Source organism: Montipora foliosa, chromosome 14 (assembly GCF_036669935.1).
Source record: "Montipora foliosa isolate CH-2021 chromosome 14, ASM3666993v2, whole genome shotgun sequence".
NCBI classification, from domain to species: domain Eukaryota; kingdom Metazoa; phylum Cnidaria; class Anthozoa; order Scleractinia; family Acroporidae; genus Montipora; species Montipora foliosa.
The window spans coordinates 12,949,657-12,972,454 of NC_090882.1; the positions used below are offsets into that span (position 1 = coordinate 12,949,657).

At 37.9% G+C, this 22,798-nt stretch overlaps 3 protein-coding genes across 4 annotated transcripts in view; 1 reads left to right on the plus strand and 2 right to left on the minus strand.

Annotated features, from left to right (window-relative positions):
- The window catches only part of LOC137984740 (zinc finger CCCH domain-containing protein 14-like), a 91,834-nt gene extending 83,885 nt beyond the window's left edge, over nt 1-7,949 (minus strand). Inside the window, exon 1 of the mRNA XM_068832001.1 lies at nt 7,939-7,949. The gene's annotated coding sequence lies outside the window, so the exon portion shown is untranslated. The remainder of the gene's footprint in view (nt 1-7,938) is intronic.
- LOC137984744 (uncharacterized) overlaps nt 1-10,184 on the plus strand; it is a 16,673-nt gene extending 6,489 nt beyond the window's left edge. Inside the window, exons 4-11 of one of the 2 annotated variants that reach the window (XM_068832005.1) lie at nt 179-567; nt 1,566-1,615; nt 2,772-2,839; nt 3,619-3,721; nt 6,179-6,276; nt 7,135-7,187; nt 7,987-8,149; nt 8,540-10,184. In XM_068832005.1, the coding sequence (XP_068688106.1) occupies nt 179-567; nt 1,566-1,615; nt 2,772-2,839; nt 3,619-3,721; nt 6,179-6,276; nt 7,135-7,187; nt 7,987-8,149; nt 8,540-8,755 (1,140 nt within the window). In that variant the 3' untranslated portion in view covers nt 8,756-10,184. Of the gene's footprint in view, nt 1-178; nt 568-1,550; nt 1,616-2,771; nt 2,840-3,618; nt 3,722-6,178; nt 6,277-7,134; nt 7,188-7,986; nt 8,150-8,539 lie in introns of both variants that reach the window. The other variant, XM_068832004.1, reaches the window with a different exon arrangement.
- Nucleotides 10,185-10,891: 707 nt separating this feature from the next.
- LOC137984742 (serine/threonine-protein kinase PAK mbt-like) lies at nt 10,892-22,596 on the minus strand. Its single transcript, XM_068832003.1, has 6 exons — nt 21,591-22,596; nt 20,061-20,194; nt 18,440-18,566; nt 17,270-17,395; nt 15,200-15,340; nt 10,892-13,170 (listed from the first exon to the last, which is right to left on the minus strand). Exons 1-6 carry the CDS (start codon nt 22,446-22,448, stop codon nt 13,009-13,011), a joined length of 1,548 nt encoding a protein of 515 aa, XP_068688104.1. The 5' UTR covers nt 22,449-22,596; the 3' UTR covers nt 10,892-13,008.
- Between the last annotated feature and the right edge of the window lie 202 nt (nt 22,597-22,798).

Consider the following 22,798-nt stretch of genomic DNA (forward strand, 5'->3'; position numbering starts at 1 on the left):
AGATACAATCACTTTCATTGGAAAAAGTTTGAAAAATTTTAATTGTAAACATTATGTTCTGTGGTTTAAATTTATTTTGTTATTTTAGTGGAGGTTCCCTTTAAGTACATGTATATGATCAATCTGCAATTCCTATAAAGTATTAATTTTTGACTTCTTTTGGTGCTTTTACATACAGCTTGAACATGACGGTCTCCCACAGAAAGTAAAAGACTATAGCTGGGAACTTCAGCATGAGTTTTCAAAGTCACTGAACCCTCACAAAGAGTCTGGCAATGACTGGAGGGTAGTAGCCTCAAGACTTCAGTTTTCAAGAATAATTCCTCAGCTAGAAAAAAAAGAGAATCCAACTGTTGAGTTGTTAAGGGAATGCACTGAAACAACTACTCGCGACTTGTTGAAAATACTTGTTGATGTGAATCGTACAGATGTGTTAGATGACATATTGAAATTTGTGAATGTCGAGCATGTAAAGTTATTGGCAAAATCCCCAACTCAAGAAAGCATTACTGGTGACAGCTGTGCAAATAGCTTGTCTTGGCCATTGCAAGATTCTGGAAATGCAAGGTGTGTTAATGTTGTGCAACCATTGAGTAAAATAATGTAGCAAGGATTAATTTATTCCTAGGCGATTTGGCACATTCACCTCTCTTTTCAATATCTATCCCTACTTAACGTGTAGTTGTATACGTATTATACTGTGGGGGAATAACTACAATATTGACAGTACACTTTCTGATGTTGTGAAGCAACTACAAAATAAGGTTGTCCGAATTATTTATAAAATGATGTTCCTATCTGTGAACATATTACCCCTCACTGAATTAATCTTGGTCTTTTAAAGTTTTTTTATATCATTAAATTACATACCGGTACCTGTCTTTTCCTTTATGATTGTACCAATCACATTAAATTGTCACACTTTACATAATTCCCTAATAATATCTGAGCAATAAGATTATTTTACTCACTATCCTCCACTGAGCCTCGTCAAATTCCACCTTTTCAAATCAATATCGGAAATTCTGTCCCATTGTTATTGGTCAGTATTTCTGGAATTACATTCCTCTTTCTATTTGAACTAAAAATTAAACCAAACAAGAAACCTTTTAGGAAAGGACTGTTCAAATTATATTTTTTCCAATACTAAATAAACCAAATGTAATTATTGTTTTGTTCAGACTTGACTGTGTACTTTAAATTGCTTTATGTTGTGTCTGTGTTGGTACCCTGTGTTTGTTCATGTATGTCATTTTTATATTTATTTTAGATTTACTATTTTCTTTCTTTTCTTTTCCTGCATAATAGAAAATAATCTCAGTCCCGTAAAAATTAAAAACCTTGTAATTTAAAACATAGGGGTAGTTTTTGTCTCAACTATTTTAGGTCTATAAAATATAAATAAATAAATATTAAATAAATAAATCAAATAATAATAATAATAATAATAATAATAATAATAATAATTATTATTATTATTATTATTATTATTATAATAGTAATAATAATAATGTCACAGTGATATTTTAGTCTTGTTCTTTGACTTGTAGTTGTGTTGACTGCAGCGACGTACCCAAGGGGAATTTTGATCCACGGGAATCACTTGAGGAAGCAGGTGAGTTGTGAAATTTGCACTGGGTTGTTAAAGGCCTCAATGCCCCCCTCGAAAAACCAACTTGCTGTTGTGTACTATTATGTAACCAACTACAATAGGTTCCATAAATGACATTGTATGGTTCTAAGGATTTATTGTTAACCTTCATATGGACAATTTTATTCAAATGAATTTACCGGTGGTAATTACTGGCCAACCTGTAAGTTTTACGTCTTAGCAAACAGTTAAGACTTAACATAATAGGCAGGTATTTTTTACAGGTCACAGGTCAGGTTTATAGGCCATTCATGTCTTTAAACATCACTAAAACAACCCTAACCCTTTCCTAAATATAACATTGGCCAAAATAAGGCCTATTATTAGCATTAAGAAAGGGTTAGGTTCTTTTAGCATTAATTTTGTTACAACAGTCTCCTGTAAAACTGACTTGTGAGTCTTGTGACCTACAAAAAATACCGACTGTCTGCTGTAACATAATGAAATTTAACCTCAAAGCCTCTGACAGTCACACATAGATGTAGATAATGTTTCTTTCTTGCAGTAAACTCTAAATTACACTCACTAAGGTCAGAGCATTTATAAAGCATGCGTAACAGTACGGTGACACCTAGGGGTCCAAAAGTAAAATAAAAGTAAAGTAAAGTAAAGCACCATATTTAACGTCGATAACTCATAACAGTAATTCAACTGACAAACTTGAGGTCGATGGTGCGCTCATTTTACTCCCCCCTCAGTGCTCTGTTTTACGGGTATTTAAAGCTACTTATTAAGCTACACAGAACAGAAAGAAGTCTAAACAAGGATGTGAGATCCGGGAATTGAACTCTGGACCTCCTCCACCAAGGCTGCGCACTAAACGACTGTGCCATCCTCGCTCCTGTCCAAAAGCGTTTAGTTTTGGTGATGCAAGACTGCGATGTACAAGTACCAGATCTAAGACTGTAACTATATGATGATGAAGTAGGGAGTGAGTGATGACAAATTTTAAAGGGGTTGGTGTGCTCTTTTAGATTTGGAGCATGTGTTACTCCTGTAGCTGGAAAGATCACGTAGCCCCTGTATATATAGTGACTGACATCAGCTTATCTTACTTCAAGTGTGATTATAATGTTTGCCGTGAATTCCCTTTTAAAATGTCATTTTGCTTGTTGCATAGATGAGGACTTTCTGTCAGATGAATCCAAACGTTTCTGGCTTAACATTCCAGGGGACTATGAAAGGAAGGTATTAAAAGGGAATGTTTTGAAGTTAAGAGAAAATATTCTGCAAGGGTCTCTTTCACTGTTTTTTTGCAGAATGACATCACATTTGCGATTATTCCTTGTTATTATTAGCTACCACCAGAGGTCTACTGATCATTACTGACTATTAGCTACCAATTCACGGTTGAGTTGGTGGCTGATTTGAGTAGAGTATAACTATATTAAACTGATTGATCAACACGAGGGCCCGTTTGCTAATGGTCCCTTTTTGTAGGGGTTTCTAAGGGAATGCAATTTTTAAAAGATTTCCACCAAACATCACATTTCAAGAGGCAAATCATGTTACTTTACACAACTTCATGCTGTCATTGTAAAAATGAATTTTCATCTTACTTAGGAATGAATTAGATAAATTAATTTCATTCGGATCCCACTGTTCTCCTGCTCCTTCTTCTTATTTCTTTAATTAATTTATGGAAAAAAGTTGCTGACTTGTGAAGTTGCTACCAACATGGTGATAACCGTGTAGTAAATCAACAGTTAATGAAATATTGGTTGAAAGATCAGTTGATGTATTGCTTGGGTCAACAAGTTGCTGACTAGCGACTGTCATTTTATAATCAAATAGATTTGAGGATATATTGGTTGGATCATCCTATTAAACAGATATGTGATCCATTGAACTTACATTTACTGAAAAAGGTTCCTCTCCTCCCCTAAAAGTGAAGTAATAGTCCTAAGCTTTAATTTAATTAATATTATTATTTTACACATACAACCTAACAGTCTTGCATTTCACAGAACTGGACGAATTTTATTCAAGCTGCCAAAAATTTGTGCCCAAAAGAGATACAGCAAGGAAATGTGGAAAAGTTTCTCTGTAAAGTTTTGCGTATTGAATATGGTATGTATATTTCTGTTTTCTCCCTTCCTTTTAAACATGATTATATAATTGACTGATAATAGGGACTACCTTTAAAATCTAATATGATGGTGATGGTGACAAAAATGTCACTTGAAAAATTGATGATGATGGCTGGTTCCTCAAGTCCGAGGATCAATGGGAAGGTTGTCCCTGATGGCAAGCCCTCTGGTGGCTGTGAAGGCTTATCCTTGATCTGCATACTTGTTGGCACCCTGGGCATGGGAATCCTTGGGCAGGGGGGCTCGGGACCGAAAGACTGAAGCCTCCCTCTTTCTACGTCTCTCCTCCACGGTCTCTTTCCTGGTTGTCTCAAATGCTGCCGAGCCTCGCTTTACCAGTGCCCTCCAGCTAACGCATTCTCTGGCTCTGCTTTCCCAGTCTTTTTCCGGGATTTCGGCTGCGCGAAGCTGTCATCTCAGCTGATCCTTAAAGTGCTTTCTAGGGGCGCCCCTTTGTCATTTGCCCTGGCACAGTTCTCCATAGAACATGGCTTTGGGCAATCTCGTGTCCTCTGTGCGAGACAGGTGGCCTGCCCAGTGTAGCTCTCTGGTCAGAAGCATGGCCTCAATGCTGGTAATGTTGGCTCGCTCCAAGACTTCATTGTTATTCACATAGTCCTGCCACCGGATGCCCATGATGGACCGGAGGCATTGTTGGTGAAAGGGCTCCAGAAGCTGCACCTGTTTCCGGTACAGAACCCAGGCATCGGAACTATAAAGGAAAGTGGTGACCACTGCTGCTCCGTAGACCAGGATCTTCGTTGCAAGGTGCAGTGAGTGATTCTTCCACACAAGCCAAAGGAGGTGTTAGCTTTCACTAAGCGGTTGTCAACATCCTTGGCGACAGTGGCATCATTAGAGATAATGCTCCCAAGGTATGTGAAATGCTCAACCGTCTTCGGCAAGTTTCCGCTAATACTGATGCTTGGAGGGTTGTAGGTTCCACGGTACAGTACTTCAGTTTTCTTGAGGCTAATTGTCAGGTCGAAGGCCTTCGCTGCATCTGCAAAGCAGTTGACAGTTGACAACTGCTTGCAGGACTATTTCACTGTGTGCAAGAAGGACGCAGTCGTCTGCAAAGAGCAGCTCAAGGATCACCTCCTCAAGAGTTTTGGTGTGGGCCATGAGTCTGTGGAGGTTAAAGACACTCCCATCCATTCGGAGCCATATGTAAATTGCTTCTGTGAGATCCTCCTTTGCTTCTCTGAGCATCATGCTGAAGACGGTTGCGAAGAGCATTCATTTGGTGCGAGGACACATCCTTGTTTGATGCCGTTGACGATGGGGAAGGAGACGGAAAGGTCACCATTGTGCCTCACCTGCCCCATCTGACCTACGTGGAACTGTTGTGGAAGTCGTAGAAGGCACAGGTGTTTCCAGTGTCTGCGTAAAGGTGAGCCTGCTCTGCAAGGGCCATCCACCACTTGTTCTTCATATTTCTCAGCTTGTTCTCAACTGTGCTGCATACATTTTTGTAGGTTGCTTTAGCTCCCTGGTCATCTGGCTGTATCTGCTCATTATTCTCATCAAACCAATGCCCATTTTTCCTGGTTGAGTAACCTGCTACTTCTGCTGATGTCTCCAGGAGAACTTTTTTCAGCCGCTGCCACTGAACCTCTGGGCTTGGGTCCTCCTCCAATAAGCCATCATCTGTGTTGTTTAGATGCTCATTCCAATCTGTTCTGGAGTTCCTCTTTGAGTCCCTGGAGTTTGTCAACCGGTAGTTTCTTCACTCGAGGCCCTTTATTCTTTACTTGTGGCTTGATGGTCAGCCTGAGTCTTGCTCTAACCAGTCGATGATCGGTGTAGCAGTCTGCACTGGGCATGACACGCCTTTGAAGCACGTCCTGTGAGTCCTTCTGGCGCACTAGGATGTAATCCAGAATGTGCCAGTGTCTGGAGCGCGAATGCTGCCATGTGGTCTTGAAGTGTGCTTTCTGCTGGAAGATGGTGTCTCGCTCAAGGGTGTCTTGTCTCACTCAAATTTATTGTTTTTGCAAATCTTGAATCAGTGAGCTGTGAAGTATAACCCCCCCCCCCCCCCCAAAAAAAAAAAAAAAAAAATTCTGTTTCCCGCCATAATCTGCATGCGAAAAATGATTAACATAAATTATCAAGCCGATCACACCTAAAAGGATTGGGTGTCAATTGACAGCCTTCATGCGCAATTTGCTACCTTAGCATGTGCCCGAATGCTGATTGGCTCAGCATAATTGGCTTTCAACTAGGGGGAGGAGTTATTCAGCAGACTGTGAACTGCACGGGAAATCTTCAAGCTCCATATATAATAAATGATTTCCTAGGGGTTTGTTTTGACGCCAAAATTACAACTTCTTGGACCTCCTGGGTTTTGAGATATCGCTTCCAAAGTTGCAGTTCTAATAGATATATTTTTTTAACTATGGATACTCACCAATTCTGCTTTCTTTCATTAAAGGTCAAGCTAAAGACAACTATGTTAGATTGGATAGCTTTCTTACGCTTGTAGCTCTGTTTGGACCATTTAAACAAGGGCCTGAAGGATGCCTTCAAAAGGTGCTTACTTCAATACATTAGCCAATATTAATTCTTTGTTGTTGAACCCTTTTGAACTCTTGATTTAACAGAGAGCCTTAAATTTTAAATGAACTTTTCTGATGGGTGTGCACCATTTTTTATTTGATTGATTGATTGATTGATTGTACTGTGCACAGTCATTGTTTTTTTTTTTTTAATTTAAATTTTATGAAGCCTAACATTAATTTTTGATTGTGTGATTGACTAAAGATTTGGATTTTGTTTGTGATTTACTATGTAACCATAGCAACATCTTTTCATGTGTGAAGATAACACAATATTTTAGGGTGTGAAGAATCATAGGGTCTTGACAAACTGCAAGCCAGCAAGCCATGCAAAATCTTGTGAGTATCGCAATTAAGTCTAAGCACCCATTTCAAATTGTGCTGACAAACAGTATTTAAGTCTAACCCCCCATCTTAAAACGGTTAGCTTTCAATAACTGTGTGGCTTGCATGTTGACTTGATGGCTCACATATTGTACAACGGCATATCATACAAGTCATGTATGTTTCGGTGCTAAGTACCATATTTGGAACAACAAGAGCTAGGGGTTTCCAAATATGGTACTTAGCACCGAAACACTCAACCAATCAGCTCGCACTGAATATTCGGAAGCTGTGAACGCGCGTTACACGTTTCAACCCTTATGGGTTTCTGGTTATACTGTATGTGTTATACATAGTAATAAACATCAACGTTATATACAGCTAGCAACATGCATTTAAAAGTTAATTGCTGAGGAGATCAAAAATATTATTTTTTAAATCTTATTAATGTTTTGTCTATAATTTGAATTTTGCCTAATAATATTATCATGCATTATATTTTATCAAGATGTATGACCTGATGCAACAGTCCATTTCAAAGCGAGAAGGCACAAAAGAAAGGTGAGTGGGATTGCAGTCTTTTATAGGCAGTCTAGTCGAAGGGATAGTACCATGACCTTCCGATTTAACTTAAATAAACCGTGTTGCCGAATGTAAATACCTGGGTGTTGTAATGGATGAGTGCCTAACATGGAATTAGCTCATGTCAAGTAACTTACTATGAAAAGCAGGGGAAAGGATAGGCATACTTGGCTGCACCAGAAAGAACATAAGTATGCAAACTGTGGACAAAGTCTATAAGACTTTCATATTACCTATCAGATTATTGTGACACAGTTATGGAAATGTTGTGATTCTCTAAATTCAAGCAAATTAGAAAAACTCCAGCTAGAATTGAAAATTTATATATTATGGACAAGAGAATCATGTTCTCGCATAATTAGTGAAGAAAGAACAAATTAAAGAACAATTGTCCTCAATTTTTTATTAATTATTTTAATCTTAACAAGGATTGTATCAGAAGGACCACCAGACAGCCCAACCATATTCGTCTACCATTACTGGAGAATAAAAATATAATTAAAGTCAACAGAAAAGGCATTTTTCTATCATCATGATGGCGCATGTTTTCCAATCAAAATTAGGTACAACCCAAACCATGGGCCTAAAAACTTTGTTTAGGCCAAATTAGGCCTAAGTTAAATTTTAATAAGTCCAAATTAAATAAGTATATATCTTCATTAAAAATCTATGTAGGACTCAAAATGCTTAGTGTGAGCACTAAAAGGATCTATTGAAAACACACATCCCCTTACATTTCTCTGGTTAGTTAAATTGTATGCCTCGTTTGTTTTCCCAGTTGGTTTGCAGGCCACTTGGATGAAACTGAAGCTGAAAATCTCCTTGGTAACCAGTCCCCAGGTCATTTCCTCATCAGAATCAGTTCATCTCGAGCTCACGAAGGTGTATTTGTATTGGCAGTAAAGACAAGCAATAGTGGTGTGGTTCAGATTCAAATTGAGGTCAGCCTGGTAATGTTACACTGTCACACGAGTCTGAAAGTTTTAAGTTCCTGATATCTGTGGTTTTCATTTCCAATTTTACCACTATTTTACTGTATGTACTATCTGTTTTTTACAAATGTAAAATCAACTCAGTGGATCTGGAATGTAAAGACCTCATCCAGTGAGTGTGAAGTCTACAGAGATGTGGACTTTTCTCTTGTTTGGCCAGATGCGTATTTAAAACAAACATTTGTGCATTCAGAAGTTGTACAACACCATTTTGGCCCATTAATGTAAAGGTTGCTCTAAACATAGTTACAAAGGAGGGTGCACTGGGTCAACTGCTCATGCATGGTCTCAATTTGCCTATTTGACCTTGAATTTATTCTAAATTCACTTCTTTTGCAGAGAAAGCTACAGGACAGTACTCTGGTCTTAGCAGACCAGCAATTTTCAGATCTTATGTCCCTTGTCAATGCCCTCAGACGAGATGTTCTTCTTGAGAACTGCAGGCAGCTGCTTATTAATCCATGTCCAAACCTTCCACTTAATGCAATATTCAGTGGTTACATGGAGGCAACAGCGAGGCGAGGGGGGCGTGGACGAGGAAGGCCACGGAGGTGATTGGTACCTTTTGAATTTTTTTGTGGATGGAAAAGAAGAGCCTTCCTGATTGTAATTTGGTGGAGTGACATGTAGCAAATTTTTTCATTGACATGTACTGTACTTTTTAATGCTTGTGTTGCTGTCAAATAATTTTTACTTAGTCTTTTGTCTCTCAAGTTTAGAAGGGAGGTATCAGATTTGTTTCTTTCTTTTTAAAATGCCTTAAAGAGCATGTTGAATTTAGTCTTTTTATCAGACGTTAGATTCAAGTCATGTATGAATGACATCAGAAATACATAATTATACCAATGCCCAGAATAGGAAAGTTATTCCTCAAGTTATTTTGCAAGTTAGTTCGCTGAAATACTGGCGTTTCTAAAACAAGGGTAAGGGTAAGACCAAGGGTCAGGGTAAGGGTAAGGATACGAATACAAAAAGTATCCTAAATTTAACATGCCTAAAAGCGAACCTTAGGCCTAATTAGGTGTAAACAAAAGTTTAAGGTTAGCTTTTATGCATTTTTAGGATACTTTCTGTATTTGTATCCTTACCCTTACCCTCGTTTTAGCAACGCTGCTGAAATACAGGAGCCAGATATATTATTTGTTACAGGTCAATTTAGAGCTAATGTTTTCATTAAAGCAAGAATGAGCCTGAAACAAGTCTCTCTGAATAAGGCATTATCAGCAAAATGTGTCCACTTTGGAGAGTTTTGCTTTTTATTAATTTAATGTGTAATCATCACCTTTTGTAAGTAAAGTATGATTTAACAGTAAACCCTTTATTTAATGAGGGCAGCACCTAAAAGTGTTAGCCCTCACTAATTTTGTAAGTGGTACAACGCTAATGAACTTTTGGTCCCCAAAATTCAGGCCAAACCACAACACCGGGAACTCAATGCCCTGTTCTTTTCAAAAAGTGTGTTGGTTCTTTTATGTCCCACAGAGTTTATGAACAAGGATTGTGAGATGGGGTAATGGTTTATTGTCCCTATCCAAGAAGAGTTAAAAATTTGCAGATGTATATTTCAAAGGCAGAACTTTCTCTTCAGTTACAGTATGTAAGGACCCTGAGTGCTAGTCCTGCTGAAATCGAACTCACCACCACCCCCATGGTAGTCATATGCTCATTCAACCGAGCCATGTGGTGTGACAGTGTTCTTTTTATTAACTTCGTAATTCAAAGATTTTATTTAGAAAAAAGTACCCAGATATGTCCAGAAATGCATGTACATGTAGTTAGATGCACAACGATGTGGCGAAAGCACCTTCAGTATCTTATCTTTGAGAAACTACACATTGTAAAAGTTCTCAGGATTTCCTTTAATACTAAGGGCGATTATTTAGGATTGTTTTTAAATGGGTGCTACAACTAAGAACTTTTGAGTTTTTTTAACACTGGACTGGTTTAGCTGAATGCAATTAAAATTGTTTGCTTGTTTTGATGGAAGAGACTTGCCATATATGGACTATATAGGTATGTGCCGCTGTGAAGGGTATGGTTTTCAAGCAGTTTACTCTAGGATAGCGTATATAAATCATAGCCTTTCGTTCTAGAATAGGGTATCATTTTTCACGAAACTGACCAGTCGGTTGAAGATTTTATCAAGACTAAGGAAACCAGAAATTCCCACTCAAGAATATAAAAAAATCAAATCAGCAAAGTTTAAGTTTATGTAACTCAGCCTCAACAGTGTCAATAAATGGCTATCATGAAACACCTCTGGATATTATTAACTGTCAAGAATCGGAATTTAGACGGAAATCGGGGGGAGTTTACTCTAGTATAGGTTAGCAAAATTCAGCTGAACTAGCTCTGGTATAGGCTAAGTGTTCCAGGGTCCCAGCAGCACATCCCCATCCAAAAATTCCTAAAGTGCCCGCCCCCCCGGGGACATTTGCAAGGCCCTTGGTAATCCCAAGTGATGTTTCCGCACCTTTTTTAAGCACTCACTTACATTCATAAGCCATTTTATGCTGAAGAAGGTTATAGTACTTTAACCGAAACGTTCATAGAAAGTTTTTTTAGTCAGTGACAACAACTTGTTAATTCTTTTTAAACTCTACATCATTTCACTGCAACGGAAGAGTGGCAGGTAACTTGGAAAACCAGTAGGTAATTTTTGAAAATCTTGCTACAAAAGTCACCAAGGTCTCTGTGTAAGCATTTACTATTATCATCATCATCATCATCATCATCATCATCATGGAGACAATACTAGTGAAATTGAGTAAATTACCAAGTAGTGAAAGCATGTAAATTATTTATCAACAGGAGTTCTCTGTAGGAATTCAAATTAACTTTAAAAAAATAATAATACTGGCAATCACAAAGTAAAAGACATATGTACAGTCTATGTAATTTTTGTGGACAACACAATGAGACAGAATTGCAGGTAATTCACAATAATATTGATTTGGAAAGTTAAACCAGTTTCTAAAATTCTAAATTTTGCTTTGAATTACCAGTTTCAATTCGGTTTCAATAATATTGCTTATCTTGCAAATATTAAATTCTTGGATTTTTTTTACAGTAGGAACTGGTACCTAACCCTAATCTTTTTGTTGGCGTACTTGAGGCATAAAATTCTAAATAAAAGCGCAGTAAATTAAAGCTGATGTATTAAACATGTCTCATATGTATGGCTCACATGACTTGTAGTGTTACCAGCAAGGCATAATCAATTAAATATAAATACAGTGTAATGGCCTCATGTAACCCTAAACCTTGTTTAGGCTCAATTAAACATAACTTTGCATCAATTTTCTGAATCTAGGACTAACAGAAGTGATTTGTGCCTCACATGCATGACTTACATGGCTAGCAGATTGTCCATCCCCTGTCTACAGTATGAATGGAAACAAGCCAGTATGAAATTATGGAAACAAGCCTATCAGTGACCTTTTACAGTGCCTGTGAAGTGAAAAATGTCTTTGCTTACCTTAATGAGGACACAGTTTTTCAGTGAGTGGTTAACCCATTGACGAGTAAAATTGTCTGGCGTTGGACAGAGTAAAATACTAAGTCTGGCCGGTTTCAGCCGGTTTGGACATCAAAGGGTTATTAAAGACCTTTCAAAATGAATAAGAATGGTGTTCTATATTATTTTAACAATTATGCTGCGAAATCTCGCAGAATATCCCCAACGAGCTGTAGGCCGAGTTGGCTAAAATCAGGTGATATTCCGCAAGATTGAGCTGGATAATTGTTTTAATAATAAAATTGATGACAAAGCACAATTTTCTATGTTTATTGGGAAAAAAAGCTGGAAACACTACCATTTTTCTCCATGACACACAAGATTTCGGACATCGCAGGATGTACGTTGAGTACGCACGACGAATATTAAGCGTGCTATGACCATATTTGGACATTCTCACGATGTGTTGAATAATAATTTGGAAATTTATCTTCTTTTGTTCCAGAAATATTCAAGTTTTTGTTCAAAAATTGATGATGCAATAAACTGAACATATGACTGCAATATTATAAATCACAATTATTGAGAATATCTCCCAGAATATTGGAGTATTGGAATAGCAAAGCAAAAAATGATACCCACTATGCGGTTGCCATGACAACCATTTTTGGCTGCTGGGTCTACTTAACGCAGGATTCATTTTGTCGTTTGTCGTCGTAATAAAACATGTTCACTCTTGTTAAGCTTATACAAAGATGTAAAGCATTACAGGCAGCACACACGTTTCAAGTCTGACCATCTGCCTGCATGTACTTACATGTATCTGTTCAAAATCCGATATTTGGTTCATTGCAAGGAGGGACTGGAAACGAGTGTTGCCATGGCAACATGTTAATGGTGTCACTTTGTGGCTTATCTGATGTACATTACTGGTGCTAAGTTTGAACAAGACCCATTCAATATTTTCGGAGATATTCTCAGTTTTGGGATTTAATACAGGAATGTGCACAGTTTGATACGTCGCAAATTCTTGAACAAAAGCTTATATCTCGCAAAACGAGAGAAGATATTCTGAAATAGAAAACACCATTCATCATCATTTTTAAAGGTCTTTAATTAAAATAAGAAAAAGATATTTTTCACTTCATTGGGCCTCTCTGCAATTCTTATGTAATTGGAGACTTGTTAATATTACAACAATATGACTTAAAGCAGTGAGGTCAGCATCTGAATTAGCAGACAGCTTCACTTCCATTCATAGGAAGCAACCAATCATTTTGAAGTGGTCTAGCTACAGTATCAGTGACTACGAATGCCTAAGTAAATTATTGTCATTTCTGACAAGTTTTCCCTAACATACACTGTGGCGAAAGCTCTTCATCATGTCAGCCAGAGATGACGAATTTGACGTGCTACGAATAAAAGAGTGATTTAAGAGTTCAAATGCTGTGGCTCTTTGAGCTGGGTTGCGCACTAAAGTCCTTTGTAAAAATGACAACAGTCGAGGAGACATCTGCAAAAGGAAATGCAAAAACAACCTTAAACTGTGTTGACAAGCAGGTAGAGTGTCTCTCATGTAGACGTGTCCTGATTATCGATTATGATAATGCAATCATTGATCGAAAATTTTAAGCGATGCGACAATTGATTCTGAATCATACACAATCGATTATCGCAGAAAAATTTTGATAAACATTGGTGACAAATAAAAGATATTAAAATTTGTGTTATCTTTTTTGGAATTTACAACTTACAGCTAACATCTACTGAAGCCCCTTTTTCTCATTAGTTTCATTCTTTTTTGTGTTGTTTCAAAACACACGAACTGTCCAGCGCCATTTTGTATTTTCATTCACATAATTTGCAAAAAGATTATCTCATTATTTTCATCATTCCAGAACCTAAATTACTATTTGACCAATAATGCTAAGGGCTGTTTAAGACCTTTATTAATCATCAGGTTAAAACCCTTATAGATCATCTGGTCATCATTATGTAAACCAATGTTAATCAACAAAATAATATTAAAAACCACTCTAGGGCCTACGTACAGGGTTTTTATCTTCAGTTGATTATTTTTCCGATTAGAGCAGATTTCAATTTAGTGTCGAAAGTAATTAGTGAATTACTTTGGTTTTGCATTGCTTCACTCAGTGGTTGGTTCAAAGTTCTTACGTCATTTTTTCGACCAATCAGAAGTGAAACCAAAACCAATCTTGGCTTCCGTGTGCACATTTTCTGGCGCTTTTTGTCGGCTATGTGTAATTACTTAGAGTTTTGACTTGTTTACTGGATTGTCTCCGTACTTTTTGATTGGCCAAAGTAATTATTTTGGCTTTGGTTCTAAGACACTCTATTGAAACTTGCTCTATAATCGCATGATCGATCGGTTGGGTCAGATTGTACACTATTAATTTTACAGTGTACGAGTCAATGAGTCAATGAGTTAGTGCAGTTAACCAAACCATAAAATGAAAGCTAAATTTCCAAGAATGCTTAGGCCTAATCACTGAAACAAGGGCTTAGGCTTCATCAATAAATTATTGCTATATTGACTGTGAGTCTCATTGACTCATGACTCATTGATTTATTGACTCATAAAACATGGGACCTTGTTGCGTCAATCCAATTTTTTCCAATGATTGATTATGAAATCTGAGCCAATTCCCAACACAAATCTTGTGCCCAGACTACCAAGGGGATTAATTAACAGTACACTAATCAACAGTGCATATAGTTAAATGAAATTTAACACAGTTAACGACTAGGAGCTAGTCTGGTCAGTAGTGTTTTGCAGGCGGTTGTTAGTGTCTTGGCCGTCTGGTAGCGTTGTTTAGCGTTTTGGTGCGTTCTGTAGCGTTTGTTATAGTTAAATGGTCTACGACCGGGAGCTAGTCCGGTCAGTAGCGTTTTTGCAGGCGTTTGTTAGCGTTTGATGCGTTTTTGTAGCGTTTGCAGCACTCTTTAGGTTGTGGGAGCCCTGGGGCTGACATTGTTCAGCAGTATTCCTGCTTAGTGCATGCGTTGTTGTCCCATGTGTTTGCAGCGTGTTTGTTGCTCTGTTGGCGTGGCGTTGTGAGTCAGATTAGGAGTTTAGTGGTTTTTGTTTCCACTGAGCTATCTGGCTCAAGTGTGACGGGTGCCTGAGGGGGGCCGAGCACAGGGGGCTCGTGGCTTGGTTGCGGGTTGGGCAGGCCAGTCGGGTGTCTAGCGCCTTGGGGATGTGACTGCGGTTGCAGCCCCCAGGCTTCTTGGGCACCTACCCTCCACTGGCGACTTGGGCGTTAAACTCAGGAAGGGACAACTACATGATTGTGCTTGTTAATCGATGACAATTTGCAAGTATTGCCAAAACAGAATGGAAACCACCAAAATGATTTCCCAGGTGAGCAAGTTGTCTTTAAGAAATCTTTAACAGCTGCAGTTACCCTGGCTCAGACTAGGATAACCTTTGCAATCAGCTTGGGGTGACTTACTGTTTGAAAGAAGAGCCTTGTTGAGGCAGAATTGCACTATAGAGCATAGTATATAATTATACATACTGGTATCTCTTCATTGATTCTTGTGATTGGTGGATCCATGTCTCTGAGTTTTCTCATTGCTTGCAAGGGAGGCTCACTGAAATAAGGTGGCTCTCCATTAATCATTTCAAGTACCATGATTCCAAGAGACCAGATGTCAGCCTGGAAAAAAAGCAAGGAAACCACATCAATGTATTGTACATATTTGCTGATGAACTGCACAACTTTCAAGTTCAACGCCATCTTGTTTTGTGTTTCCTTGATCCAATCTTCTCATGTCCTATTCATCTTGACCCAGCCCCAAATCTTTTCGGGTTATCTTTATTAAATTTTGATTGTCATTCACTTTTCTATATGCAAATGACTGGCCAGGTATTCTGCAGTTTAGCCCATAGTTATTTCATGAAGAATTTTGAAGAGATGTGTTGCGCATCCGACCAAGAGTCTTACGGAATTATATTCCCAGATGACTAAAAACCTGTCTGGATGAGTATGATAACTCCAAAGGTTGTCCATTGGACAAGTGAACTTTTAATAAATTCCTTTTTTTAATGTCCTTTTGCTCTGATCACTTTTCATTCAATGCAACTTCCAGAAAATAAGGAATAAACATCAGCTTTCCTCAGCAATGAAATCTCAAGTTTGGGTGCCATCTTTGACCACCCCTATTTTCCATGAAACGATTGCAGGCTCAATTTTCATGTACGTCACCGCTGGCATAGTTTGTTAAGAAAAGAGCAAAGGGTGACTTTGTGGTCTCAGCTGATAATGTGGCACTAGTTACAGGGTGTTTTGCTACCCCGAGCAAAAAGGAAAACAAGTGGAGCAGAACCTGCTGCTTGGAAACACCACTTCCAGAGCCAATCAAATTGCAGGATCCACAGAATTCCGCCCGCTTGCACAATGAGAAAAAAAAATCTGTTAAGTATCACTTCTGGGAGTCAAGGGTTAAACCCATTCACCGGTAAAATTGTCTGGTGTTAAACAAGGAGGTAAAGGGTTAAATTACTGTAAATGCGATTGTCCCACAAACTATGATTGGCTTTCAAGCTACTACAGTATTTTCTGGACAAGCTTACATTGGCAGAAATATTTGCATGCACAACACAAATGCCAGGGACAAGTTTTGTCCTTGGCCTAGGCTAAGGCCTAGTTTAATTAGGGTTAGGGTCTTTATAACAGGGCTCTTAGAGGTCTTTGTTTTCCAGACACCCTTGGTTTTCAGGCAAAAACGATCATTCCATGTAAACACTTCCAAACCGCATTGTCGCAGTGTCAAATGTGAAACCACCACATTCATGTAAATGCTGCCTTAGGTTTGACAGAATCTGTCTTACCCATTCACCCCTGGGAGTGAGACAGATTTTATTCTGTCTAACACCAGGCGACTATCATTTGTGATTAACTCATCAACTGGGGGTGTCCTAGGCTTACATGAAGCTACAATAATCACAAAAAATCTATCCCGATAATCCCCAAAAATGTTTTAAAAATCTCAAAATATTACCAAAAAATCCCAAGATTTTCATGCAAAATATCAATATCAAAATCCTTATAAGTTAAAACAAGCCGCCTACACAATAGCTTTTGTGGATAACCGATTGTTGAGACTGTATTTAAGTATGCCTCTGCCATAACTAACTGCCACAGAATTGTGGGAAGCATAACTGCATGGTAAAACCACTGTGCATGGAGCCATGAAACCTCTTAAAGTTTGTTCTGCCACTGTAGAGGGGTTCTGCCCCCTCATTTGAAATTAAAAACATTATTTCAATCTCTAATTTGATTAATTATTTTTTGGCTATAAATGATCTAAAAATCTTGAAACTTGCTAAATTTTTATCTAAACATTTTCAGCATCTTAAAGTCTCCCAAAAATCCGGATTTTTGTGGCTGAACCTAGGGCCTGTGGTGCTTGAGGTGTCAATGGGTTGATAACTCCAATTTAGGGATAAAAGTAGCACACTTCTCTGAGTGAAGTAGTCAACTCTTTTTTGTCAACTGTTGGTTCCTGCATTTGTATTGAAACCACTGATTAACAAAAGTAAGCATCAAGTAAGTGTTCCTCAAGAAAAAGAAACTAATTCTCACTTCAGGGCCATAGGGATTCCTTGATATAACTTCCGGTGCCATCCAATATGGAGTTCCCACAAGTGACTTTCGTCTTGGCATTTCCTCTGTCACTTGAGCACAAAAACCAAAATCAGAAAGCTTTACCTGGAGGATAAAAAAGTGAAAATTATTTAATGACCTCCTGAAATCATTTTCAATAATTGGCACTGTGCCAGTAAATTAAACAAACCTCTCACTTGAAAACAAAATTAAAATCCCTCACAGGATAGAATTCAAACTTCCTCAAACATCAATTTTGCATAAAATGAACTAACTTAACAACAACAACAACTTATTAAACAAGCAGGCCTGGAAAAAACTTGAACAAAATTCAAACCAATGACCGTCTGCTACAATGTACAGTGTATGTCATGCAAAATGATGTAATTTCATGACGCCCGAAAAGGAGAATGAAACATTGCAATAACCACTTAAAACAGTTCAAAAACATAAAAAATATATATATAACAAAAGGAAAAATAAGCATGGATGGACAGGATTGAAACAGACTGCATTTGGTAATCTTGAAAAAGGTTGGCCCGGCGTTTTTGGATACAGGTTGTTTTTGCTCAGAATCATCTTGTTTGTGATGTAACAATAATTTTATCAGTAAAGAAATCCTGCATTCCCATTTCGAGTTTTAAACTCATGATTAACTAAAGATTTCCCCTAAACACTCTAAAATTACATGACATAGCCCCTTTAAGCTACCAGGGAGCTGATTGATTGTGGGTATGAGTTAGATCATCCCATAAGAGGCGAATAAAGCAATTTTTAGAATATTTGACATTTTCTTAGAATTTCAACTGTCGAATGGTCATGAAATGAAAGTAAAAAAGATAATCATCACAGGTACATAAGCAATTTAAGAACTTGCAAGCAACCCTGAAAAAATCCAGGATTGAACAGGATTAAAAAACCTATGACCATGTGATTTGAGCTGCACAGCTCTACCACCTTGTGAGCTATTGATTAAATCCAACTGAGAGCTGGTCAATCAACGTCAACTCTAATCATTAATTTATTACTTTATTTATTGATAATTTATAATAATTATTAATATCATTAATTAATAAATATGAATTACTTAATTAATAAATAACTCATAATTAAAAAGGATTGAACAGAAATAAAAATAGTAAAACTAACCAGTCCACTTGGAGTTAGAAGAATACTGTCACTCTTGATATCCCTGTGTATGACTCCTTGAGGATGAAGAAATGCTAAGGCCTTGAGCACAGAACGGCATACACAGGAAACCTGCTCCTCAGATAAACTAAACAAAATAAATCAAAATTTAAGCAACAACTCCACAGAGCACAGAGATGCCCACTTCTGGAGATGTCAAATCTTCAAATATTTTGTGTCAATTGCCACCTGCCTGGATACTGGGAGGTCATGAATGATTTATAATCGTAATTATTTGTCTCCTGAATTTGTGCAGAATTGGGAATTTGGGAAATGTTGTTATGTGAGGAGTGGGGTAAAACATAACCTGCGATCAAACCCATTTTTAACTTCGCGCATATGTTCTCTTATGTCGTCGCTTGCTAAAATTGGGCCAGATTGATCTGATTGGCTGTTAAAACACCAGAAGTGAAAACGTCATCGTGATTGTGCACAGCTCTCGTGAAGTCCTCAAGACTGATACGCCATCAGCGTATGAAGAAATTTGCTGCCTTTTTTTGTTACAATGACGTGAACAGTGCAACTTGATTTTACTTGTACAAATGGAGATATGCCATCTGAAACATCTCATAACTTGTCCAGAATTGGGTTTGAATCTCTCGAAAGAGTGACATGAGTGATTCTGTTACATCAAGTTCTGTGGCCGTGTGGTTGAAATTACATTGGCACTCACTTCCTCGATGTTTTGAAAGCTAAATACAATGTAGCTGGTTCTTTCAAATGGCAATGAAAGCCAATGCATATTGGTTTCCTGGATAAGACAAGGACGTATATACGCCGTTGAAATCGCAAGTTACATGAATGCATGTTTTGAATAACTGTATATCAAACGGCTTTATTTACTTACTGTACATGATGGTTTGTTTGTACAATTTGGAGTCAAGATTGCTTCATAATATTTCCAGTTGAGTTGACGTAAAAACTCGCAAGTTCCAGAAACAAAAAAAAATTAACGTACAATTCATGTAAAGCTCACTTATCATGATTTTACTGCGCTCAATTCTAGAATTTACACTGCAATTCAAGATTACCCGAAAAAAAAACCACATTAAAACACGTATACTGTATTTCTCTTTTTTTTCTTTAAACATCTATTGCCAAACCGTCGAACGACAAAAATGCTAGGTTATCTCGATTACAAATTAAAATGTCAAGCTTAGTAAAGTTCAGAGGAAGAATTACACCGGCCTTTGCGGCAATATAGCCTTCGAAAGGTAGAGAAAGTGACATTCCCCATGCTTTAAACGTGTTTTTCTTAAATTGAACGCAAAGGTAACTTTCGCATTCATCTACAATTCCTCCTATGGTAAATAACTCTGGTCAAAACAAAATAGCATGCATCTGTCAGCCACACATGTATTGTGTAATGGAAGTAAATCTGATTGGCCAATGAAGGACATGTCAATCAATCAAAAAAAGTGGGCAGGAGGAATTTTGAAGAGGAATTTGGTCAGGCTCTGTTTTGCATTTCGCTAACACCACAGTACGTACCCCACAAAACTAAAATAGAGCCTGATCGCAGGTTAGGTAAAACATGTTCAACTTACCAAACAAAAAAAAAGTGTGGTAGTGGTTTCCTTACCTTGTGTGAGTAATGATATCTGTTAAGGATCCTCCTTCAAGGAATTCCATCACAACCCAGAGTTCATCTCCAACTAAATAACTGCCATACATTTCCACGATGTTGGGATGAGGATAATCCCTCATAATCACCACCTATAATAAACCTTCACTGAGTTCAAGGACATTTATTATTATTACCACTGAGAATAGTAACTGTTATTTTGCAACATTAACCTATTTCCTCCTACTCACTGGATAAGGAATGCAACAACAGGACTTCACAAGAGGGAGTCTGGGTAATGAAGAAGAAATTTACTTAGGGGCACCCAAAGAGAATATAGTTCAAAATCTAGTGATCCGAAAATTATAGGGATCAAAACTTACCTTTTTGAAAAATCAGCCAGAAAAAAGGCTCCCGAAAATTCTAGGTGACCTTTTAAGGGTGAAAATCAGTTAAAAATGGGCAATTATACCATTTTTTAGATGATGTTCGAAAATCCTAGGACAGGCAGGGAAGCAAGAAACTTTACTACAACGGTTCCGAAAAATTCTAGATCTCAAATCGTCTTCCGAACAGATATTTCCGAAAATTGACGTTGGGTGCCCCTGTTTACTGGTAGGTCCACTCCACAATGTAAGTTGTATTTTCCTCCTCTAATTCCTACAGCAAATTTCCATGAACTTTCACATTTTTAGCAAAATATTTAACGTTGGGAATTCATCCAGAAATCAATTTATCAATACATCACTGTCGGTTCTTGTTTTTGTTTTTTTGTTTTATTCAGGAAAAAAAAAGATATTGTTCTTGTGCAGCACAAAAGGAAATAAATTCTTTCATTTTTATGTTTTGAAATGACACCACCCTTTAAAACAAAGAATTACTTTCACGTGAGTATTGCATGGCAAAAATGTTGCCGAGGAAGAAAAATTAATACATTTCCGATGAATTCTGATTTTTTGGTATGCTGATTTTTGAAGCCAGCTTCTTACGCCAAACTAAAATATGGCTTTACAAATCGGTAACAAAATCGCTTCATAACAAATATTGTGTTTTGGGAGACTGTAAGGGAAGGCAACAATGGATGCGTATTCTACAATCGTTCCAAGAACGCTGAACATTCCGATTGAACAAGATAGTCCGAAATTGACATTCAATTAAAGAAAACAACGTATGACAAAGTGAAATTTAACACTAATTGATTACAGGTAGTTATGGACCAACTTGCTGGCATATTCAATTACAACAAGTTACAAATGCAAACGATGTTGAAAACATTAAAACTTTTAAAGATTTTGACGGGTGATGAGAAACTAGATAACGACTATTTTAAAACAAGAAAAAGAAACAATCAAATTTGCGGAAAGTTTGTCAAAGACCCGATGCGATTTGATTTCGAGTTGCCTAATTTAAAATAGCTTTAATTTCGATTCGTGATTTGGAGTTGATCCAGGAAAAAAACTACATAAGCGACTGACCGCAAAAAATGCTAAAAGTCGCCAAACAATGCAAGATATCAAATGTTAGTTCTTCAGCATTTGTTTATCCTACCTCGTTAAACAAAAGTTCTCTTCGTTGTTGCTTTTTCAGATCCATTTTTTTCACAGCGACTTGTCTTCTCGTTTTGTTGTCTCGGGCGAGACAGACTACTCCAGTAGAACCCTCGCCAATTTTAATAAAATTTTCGAGATTTTCTGGCGCACTATTCGAGGTAACGACCAATTCCAAGGCCTTACGGAACTGTTCATGAGTAACAAGTGAATCGGAGTACATGAGTCTCGTCTTCGAGGAACTTCCAAGATCATCGCCAGCGTTTTCTCCGGCTGAATCTGTACTCGCCGAGCCATAATCCGAACTAGCTGATGTTTCTCTCTGTATAGCGGGAACACTTTGTCGTTGGATGATGTTTCTTTCAGAAGGAGACCGTTCGTAACCTTGGGAAAATCGGCGGCGGTTGATGTTCTGTTCGCTAAAGTTCGGTTTTGGAACGTTTCCGTTCGATGTCAGCCCAAAATCGATTTCTTCGAATTCGTCAACTTCAGGAGTTAATCTTTCGCGATACTTAGACACAGGTCTAACATTAGGAGTTACTCGAAACGAATTTCGAAGCGAATTGGACCTGGAGACGGAAATAAATCTTGTGTCTGGTTTTCCAGAGTTCATCAAATTCCATTGAGATTTACGAATAGGTGAGACTTGGGTAATTATTTCTGGGTCGACGATCGGCTTTGGTCGTTTTGGTGTTTCTCTTTGAATCCCAAGCAAGGCTTCCCATTGCGGTGGTAGACCTTGAAATTTGCCAGTCTCCTTGTCATAGCCAGTGTGGAATCGGTGCTCGAAGTTCTGTGGCTTCGAGATTTCTATTCGTGTGCGTTTCTTGTTGAACAAACGTTTAAACATTTTTAGCATCCAGTTGTATTTCCAAACTCAACGCAAAACTGGCCTGTAAACAGGAAAGATGACAAATCAGCTTTCCCTACCACTTTTGGTCCACCGCAAAGCACGAAAATGCAGTGTGTATTTGTGGAAAGTTTTTCTACTAATCGCCATTGTCAAATACGGTTCTCCATGGTAGCCGCCAAATTCGGAAACCGAATACTTCCGATGAGTTTACCGAATGTCAGTTTTTCAAACAGCTTGGCACGTGACCACAAATCCTGTTAACTTTTCCCAGATACTTTGCTTTTCACTCGCTTGATTTGCCCGGGGGGGGGACTCCCATATGAAACAGACGGGGATGCTCGTCAGAAATTTTGAAT

Coding starts and splice junctions, on each gene's coding strand:
- LOC137984742 (XM_068832003.1), bottom strand. CDS start 22,448: ATGCTAAAAATGTTTAAACGTTTGTTCAACAAGAAACGCACACGAATA. Junction 20,195..21,590: donor GAGAACTTTTGTTTAACGAG/GTAGGATAAACA, acceptor GGTTTATTATAG/GTGGTGATTATGAGGGATTA. Junction 15,341..17,269: donor GGAATCCCTATGGCCCTGAA/GTGAGAATTAGT, acceptor CTTTTTTTCCAG/GCTGACATCTGGTCTCTTGG.